Source organism: Echeneis naucrates, chromosome 19 (genome assembly GCF_900963305.1).
Source record: "Echeneis naucrates chromosome 19, fEcheNa1.1, whole genome shotgun sequence".
In the NCBI taxonomy this organism is placed as follows: domain Eukaryota; kingdom Metazoa; phylum Chordata; class Actinopteri; order Carangiformes; family Echeneidae; genus Echeneis; species Echeneis naucrates.
The window spans coordinates 11,813,754-11,822,028 of record NC_042529.1 but is presented as its reverse complement, the minus strand read 5'-3'; the positions used below and the strand labels follow the sequence as shown (position 1 = coordinate 11,822,028).

The following is an 8,275-nucleotide window of genomic DNA, read 5'->3' as shown; positions in this document are numbered from 1 at the left end:
GCATGCTTGACTAGCCTGATTCCTGATCTTGCAGATCAATGTGCTACTGAACCACTGCAACCTCTAACTCAGCTCTGATTCCTATAATTAGGCCAATTGTACCTACACTCTTGATTTCACCCTCATTCATCCAGGAAGGAAAAGCTTTAATGCTGCGGCAGGCGGTGCACTCACAGTCAGGGCCTGGGTGGTTTGGAGCCATGAGTTCCCACAGTGTGGCCATCAATAATTTTAGATCTCATTTGGCAGTGTCATGGTTGGGAGTAAGACACTAGGAGGTGAAGTTGATCACTATCTGCCTGCAGAGTGGCCAGCTGGGTGATGGAGTTTTAGAACCATCCATATATATTTGCCTCTAGATGAAGGGCTGAACTTTTGTGTGAGTATGTTTTTGTGGATTGATTGATTAATTTTATATATTGTTGATGATGTATTTCGGTTGCAGAATTATGTATTTTTATATCACATTATTCTGCAATTGAAAATTGAAAATTGAAATTTGTCTGTAAGGAGAAAATGAGATGGACAGAAAGTCAAACCCAATCAGCAGATTTCTAAAGAGGCAAATCTGATGGATTGTTCTGACAGGTTAATGTTCAAGACAGGTGAACATGCCGGGAAGATAAGGAACCATCTCCATGGAGTTATCATTCAAGTTACAAAAGCACTCCCATATGAGAATGATGGGAATGAAGAATACTGAGCATTAGCCTGTCTCTCTCTTGCTCTTTATCCACTTAATGAATTTAATACTATGGGACAATGAGCCAGTGCTGACAAGAAGTTGAGATAGTACATTTCATCATGAAATCACGTCTAAATTCAGGGTAAATCAGATCTCCCAGATTATCTGTTCAATAAATGAACGGGAACGCTTGCTGTTCCACGGCTCCTTCTGGATCCGTCACTAGACTGGCTCAGAACCTGATGTCCTTTTGTCTCTGACATTTTTCATCAGATGAGTCAGTCAGACAAAAAATGCAGCAGACATGGCTTCCTCCTGAACCCACTCATCTGTGGCCTGACCCTATCAACCATCATCCAGCCGGCGCAACCAATTCCCTGCATTCCATCAGGTTTACCTTGGCTGTTGGGGTGAAGGTTAAGGTTTTTATTTTTTTCCTTTTGCTTGCCAACTGTTGTCCACAGGGCTGAATAGGCTTTAAGCATGGAGTATTGGGGGGGGGGTTCATATTTCCATATTTCCATTTTACTGGACTGAGTTGGATAATGCACATCCTGCACTAACATTGACCTGCTTCTTAACTCTGTCACTGACAAAACCACCAGCTGTCAAGAAAAGGAGCAGGTGAATACGAGGAAGAGTTCAAACAAACAAAGAAAAATGTATCACTGGAAGAAAACCAGTTTATGGGATTGTGAACTCCATTTGTATATGATTCACTTTGGTTTGATGGAGTTTTGACTTCTTCAGAGACGGTAATCATATGCCAAAATTGGATGCGCGCGCGCGCACACACACACACACACACACACACAAACAAAACTCAAGCATACACAAATTTACAAAGAGTGAAATATGTGCAGTGTTCAAAAGGACACACAATAGTATAAAACTGCAGACTGAATAAAGTGGGGGTTTTTTTGTTGGGGTTTTTTTTTGGCACATGGACTCAATCACTAATATTTCCTGCTAGAACAATGAGAAAACCATTCTAAATGGGGCATATTCTTCTTATTATTCACTGCCTCATCATCACTGCACTCCACTATAACACAAAAAATATATCACAGCCCTGGTTTTTTTTTTTGTTTGTTTGTTTGTTTGTTTGTTTGTTTTTTTTGTGTTTTTTTTTTTTGGCTTCTCTTGGATATCTCCGCTCTGAACGTCTTCTATTCAGACGTGGACGGGGCAAAGAAGAAGAAAGGGGTGAAAATAAGCATAGAAGAAAGCATGAACAGAAAGAGATTAAGCAAGAAAGGCTGTGTATATCTAGATATATATAAAAAGCATAAGATCAGTTATCGCTACAAAGGGCCAAAGTCTGGAGTTTCACAGTCTTCCACGTACAACAGGCGCGGTAACAGTGCTGACTCTTCGTCTCTCCTCTGCGGTGATGCCTCCCGCTCGGCACTGTGGGACCGGAGGGAAAGCAGAGTCCACTTCGTCGTGTGTTCTGTGTGATTGTGTGTGTTAGGTGTGGATGTGTGAGTGACACATTTTAATGCTCTGGTGACTTCTTCAATCCTATTCCACCACTGCTTTATTTTGGTCTCAGGCCTGTAGTCATGTGACCCACTAGGCAGCAGGGGTTCCACAGCATGAACAGCATGAGGCAAAAATATCCCCTCCTATAGATGCCTTATCTTGAGCTCAGCTGGCTTAGTTGTTTCATCCGGCTTTTGATTTAGCACAGTGGTCTTTTTTTTTTTATATATATATATATATATATATTTTTTTTTTTTTTTTTTTTTTTTTTAACAAATCTGAACTCAAATGATTGTAGCTCTGCTGGACCTGGCAGTAAAATCTGTCACACTGAAATTCAGTGTCTTCTTCTCTCACCAGATTGCCATGTGCACCTCTTCCTCTTTATATTTACATGATTTTTAATGGACATTTAACACCTTTTTTTTTTTTTTTTTGCTCACGCTCTTTCCTGACAGACTGTCTTTGTTGGTGTGATGTTGTCTGAACGGCCCAGTGCCTGCTTGCTTGCTTGCTTACTTGTGATTCACTTGGAGCTGAAAATTTCATAGACATAGCTGCATTTCCATGTTTGCCAAATGCCTCTCTGGCCACCTCCTGAGACAGTTGAAGCAATCAAATCATAATCCTTCCTCCTGTCTCTTGGGCACATTCACATCTTTTATTTTGATGTAGCTGAGTGCTGTCTGATTGCAATCTGATCACTTCAAAATGCATCTTAATCGTTGAAGTGTAAAGAGGGTCTTACAGATGGAAGCAACTCTTTAGATAACAAGGTTAAAATGATAATTGTGGCTGCGATTGCTAATAAGTAGCACATCATTACAAAACTACCAAATAGGCTCAGAGGAGCCTGAGGAAGATTTGGCCTATTTGTCAGTGTAAAGGATTTATTTTCACGTGTGAGTCATGTAACCCAGATATTCGTTTTTCTAAGCTAGAACTCGAGTACAGTGAGTGAGCTCATCAAACGTTTCTGGTGGCAATGTTTTCCATTAGCAGCAAAAAATTCTGGTTATTTTATTCTCACTTCACAATGTTTTCTAGCTTTTGTCTAAAACAAGAAAAATAGAACATTCTATGCAAAATCTGAGCTGAAATAATATTGAGAAGCCACAGCTGACATTTGGTCCACTTAATAAAATATTTTAGGCGTATAGTTGCTCAGTTGACTCATAGCATACGTGCTTAGATATATATAATCTATAAATATGTTTAAATCAAAACAGTTATTTTTTTAATGAAGGGCCTTCCTACACAGATACATTAAAACATTTTTTTGATAACCTATTGACTTAACTCATTTACTTAAACATTTTGCTGCAGTTAAAATAAGGCTCTAAGTGTTTCCATTCTTACACACAGCCCTCCTTAAAACCTTAAAGTCTCCTTTACTTTTTTCAGCTTCAACAAATTAGATGGAACTTGTTGATCAGTGATCCTTAGAGGTGCTGGGGACAGATTTTATACTGTCTGTGGTCTGTCTGAAAACCAACCTCCAGACTGTTGCTTCATTTGAATTTAATGCACAAACATAGCACTTTATCGTCTATGTGTGTGTGTGTGTATATATATATATATATATATATATATATATATATACATATATATATATATATATATATATATATATACACACACACACACACACAGACATACATAATTATATAATTCTATTTTAAGCTCTTTGTCATTGATGGCCAAAATGGGTCAACGTGACTCAGCTGCCTGTTCTAAATGTCTTATTAGAGAGTTATCTATTGTTTAGAAGGCCATAATGTTTGGGAAAAACTGAACATTTAATTTGTAATGCAATTAGTCTAATGAAAAGATACAAATATAAACAAATTAAATACATTTTCAACTATGTCTAACTTGAATGTAAAAAGTTTGCCCATTCTTTAAAATCCCATATCAGTCAGCCTATTGCATGTTGTGTGTTTTAAAATGTGTGTCTGAATGTGCACTTTTTCTGAATTTGTGTGTGCATTTGTGTTTGTGTGTATGAGAATGGTGCTCAGAGGAGCCTCTGCCTGCCGCAGCATCATCCAGATGCCACCTCCCTGCCTCCTTATCCCTCCTCTTGGGCAGCTGTCACCAAACAGACGACATCAGAACAGAACAATGGCAGCACGACAGCCTCCATTCTCTGTGCTGGAGCCTCGTAGAAAAGGGCGACCTTCAGCTACAGAGCTTATGAAGGCGCTTCTGAATAGCCACAGTAAAAAGCCCTGCATGAGTGCAGTCCAAAGCCAGGCGCCCTCGTCGTGTGTGTCTGTTTCAAAGCCCTCTGGAGATTTGGAGTGAATCATAAGGGAATGTAATATCTTCCAAACCATTCTACACTTTGTTGGGCAGATGAGCAGAAGTCTTTTTGTGAGTTTTGCGGGTAAACTTGTTGCATTTCTCCTCTCCCACATTTGATCTCTTGTATTTGCTTCTCGGGTTTGGTCCATACAATAATGCCAATTCATTATCATCCACTTCCTGTTTCATCATGTGTGTAGTTGCACTGAAATGGTTGGATACTGTCATTGTTACGGAATACATCTCCGTGTGACATCACTCTAGTATCATCACAGATGTACAGACATCCCTGCTCTATAGGCCCTTTGTTGTTATGGTTACAGATGCCACCAGCTTGGATGGCATCCTCTTGACAACAAAGGTCTGTTGAGTGATTTGATTGGTAAACTTTGCTTGTGAAATGAGGGCCATTCAGACACATAGTCACTGTCCCACCACATTCACCAGTACACCAACAGGCCTCAACTTCCTCACACAAACACATACACAAATCTGCACCTTGGACGACCCCAGAGGGCGGTGTCTCCACACAGATTACTTGTGCCACCACTCCACATTCATCCTTTCATCCTGTTTTCTTCTCTTTCTTCTTCTCTCACACAGTCACCTCTGTCTTGCTGTTGGTCACAAAGTAGGGCTGTGTGGGAAGGAAGTGTTGGCTGTGGCTGTGGCCTCTGCTGCCGTGGAGTTGGTTCGGCTCCAGCACGGTACACTGAGGCCTCTTGTGCCCGTAGGTCTTCCTCCGGCCCACCGTCTCAGTCCCGTCCCAACCCTTCAGCCCCAGCCCCATCCCATGCCCAGTCGCAATTGTGTTGGAACTGTATGCCAATGGGCGGCCCATTGTAGCTGAGCTGGAGCCAATAGTGGTCTCGGCAGCCCTGGAGATGCCCAGGGATGTGCCACCTGGCATGGTCCCCGCCATGTGTGCCAGGGAGGTAGCCCCAAGTCCTGGCGGCCTGCTACTGTGGCTGTGAGCATGAGTGTGAGAGCTGTGAGAGCTGTGGGCAGCGTGGCCATGGCTGCCTTTGGGTTTCTGGCCATTCGGCTTAAGTCCCACGACTCCTCCTCCACCGGCTATGTGCCGTTCTGTCGGGAGGGTTGAGACGGAGGAGATGCTCGGCATCTCTGTGATGTATGTGGCCACTGGCTCTGGTGTCAGTGGACCCAGAGAAGTCATAGGAGTCATGGCGGTCATCTGAGTGAGGGAAGTCATGGGTGTCATTGAGGTCATGGGCGTCATAGATGTCATGGGGGTCAATGAAGTCATCTGGGTAATAGTTGGGTTGATGGGATTGGAAGTCATGGGGTTAGAAGCCATTGGATTGGTGGTGATTGGAAGGGTCATTGATGTGATGTTTCCCATAGGGGGTCTTGAGTTGCCCATTGGCTGCAGAGGAAGGCCACCCTTTGTTGGCAACTCCACCATGAGCCGACGCTTGTTATAAAGTTCACCGTTGTACTTGGCAGCTGATGGGAGAGAAAGAGAGTGACAAATCTAATGAGATTTTAAAGTGGACATGGAAAAGCTGAGATCCTGGCCAAATGTTGAATTCTGAATTTGCTTTCTCCAAGTGGTCTGTTTGCTCTTTTTAGAGCGTCAGTTGTGGAAAAACAGTATCCTCAGCTCATCCTTTTATGTGACTGGAACAGAAAGAAAATATAACTGTTATACAGAGTGAGTCACAAAAATCACTTCCAGCAGTGTACATTTGCGCCGCAAAGTACGACATGCGCATGCAAACACACACACCCACGCACCCACACACTCACACACCACAGGCATAAGTTTGGATAGAAAACATCCCAATCATTTTCTACCCACAATCTGAAAAGGTCGTGTAGCAGACCCCATTTGCTTTAACTTTGTTAGTCAGCCTCCCCTGAACACACTGACCAACCAGGGTATCAGGGCCACTGCTAACGCCTTCATATGCAGACCTGTTGTGCCACTGGAGGAGTGAGATCAAAAGGAAAGTGCAGAATGTCTCCTCCACCTCGCCTCGTCTTCCCTTGTAGAGCCAAGAAAACATCTCATACATATGGTAGGCTGGCGCTCGCCAAGATGAAGAGAGGAAGAATATCTGGGAGGAAGATTTGGGGCCATTACAATATGCACTGTGACGGCCACTTTTCCAACATGATGCATGTTTTTCTCCTTTTGATATCAAATTAACAGATAAATGCTCTCTGATGCAAAGACATAGATCTAGTTTTGTCAAATAGAGGTCCTCAGGGCTTCACTCAGAGACCCATCCTGGTCAGACTGGGTCCAAATCCCACTCTGTCTAATCTGATTGGAGCAGTTTCGGCTTATTGCTGAGGTGCTCCCAAGCCTGTATGGTTTCAGATGTGTTATGAGTTGAAAGGTAGGATAAGATCTTTCTGCAGACTTGTTCTGACGAGAGAGTTGAAACAGGGGTTACTTCAGGGCAATTAGTAGCCTAAAAGATTTACTCGGAGGTGGAACACTGTTGACTACTAAATGTTTCATTGTGTGCCGGAGTTGGAAATAAATGAGTCTTTCAAGCACAAAAACAAATTTCACCTCCTTTCACTTAACTTGTTGTTAGGACGTTATCATGATCATTATTATTATTATTATAATGATTATTGCTATAATTTTTGATGACCATTTTTTAAAAGAATCTGAGAAAATACGCACAGTATACATACACAAGCACATACATATAAAGTCTCTCTGGTTTAAGCATCTTCCCATATTTTCAGTAAACCTCTGTGTTGTGTGTGTGTGTGTGTGTGGGGGGGGTGGTCTTTAGCCCCAGAGCGAGTGACCACGTCTTATGCCTCACCTTTATTGCTCCCTCTGTTAGTTAATGCCATGCAGCTACATTCTCTCATATTACTTTACATTCATATTTAAAGTCAGTTCATTAAGTTACTGTCTAGTATGCACGTTGTCAAAGATAAAGTTAACACAGTTGATGAGTTTGCTTTGCCGCTGTTGCTGTAAATCTCCTTTATTGGTCTGTGAAGGGGAGGAGAAGCGAGGGCAGGGATGGCAGGTGGGTGAGGGAGCGGGGTGGAACGCGGATGGATGGGCAGTCTCACCCGCAGACTTGTCGCTAGACCGCCCCTGGGGATCAAACTTGCTCAGGCGACAGGTGAATCAATCCGGTGGCAGTCAGCTCAACAGTGCACATACCCAGCGGCTTACGTGAGTGGAAATGGAAACCACCGCTGTTTTGCAGTATGGGCTCTGCATGCCTTTGCCTGAGAAAGGCCAGCACCCCTCAGAGACTGACACACGTGGTGCATCACCAAAGAGAATCAGGCACTGCTCCTCTGAACTCCCTCAGCACCGATATCAGATTACACCTTATTAGCTAAGGTGTCACTCTGCTTTTTATTAAACGATCTGGTTGTCATCTGTGGAAGTGAGGGGGCTTGTAAGCTCCCCTGACTGTAAAACGTCCAATAAATTACTTTTTCAATTTCAGAATATCTTTTTGCAAAATCAGACCAAATTTGTTCTTGAGATTTTTTAGCATTCACTATATGTGGGAGGCTCGCTCCACCATAGTGCTCCCACAAAAGCAAACAACGTCCATTAGTCTGAGCTTCAGTGGATTTTTTTGTTTTATGATGAAGGAAATTCTTTCCATGAGGCTTTTTCTCCCTGGAAAATGTAAACACTTTACAACTGAATGGTTGTATTTCTTGGCAAGAAACATATATGTTGGCTCAGAGTGTGGGGTGTAATCTGAACCTGCTTTCTGTAGTGGATCAGCTGCTATCGCTGATGTGGAAATGCAGTGATGTCGGGAAAAGTGGCTGAGC

The 8,275-nt window shown here is 42.7% G+C and overlaps 1 protein-coding gene across 1 annotated transcript in view; it reads right to left on the bottom strand.

The window, feature by feature from the left end:
• Positions 1-4,140: 4,140 nt before the first annotated feature.
• shisa9a (shisa family member 9a) overlaps positions 4,141-8,275 on the bottom strand; it is a 39,656-nt gene continuing 35,521 nt past the window's right edge. The window contains exon 5 of the mRNA XM_029528397.1: positions 4,141-5,944. Within this exon, the coding sequence (XP_029384257.1) occupies positions 5,073-5,944 (872 nt within the window). The 3' untranslated portion in view covers positions 4,141-5,072. The remainder of the gene's footprint in view (positions 5,945-8,275) is intronic.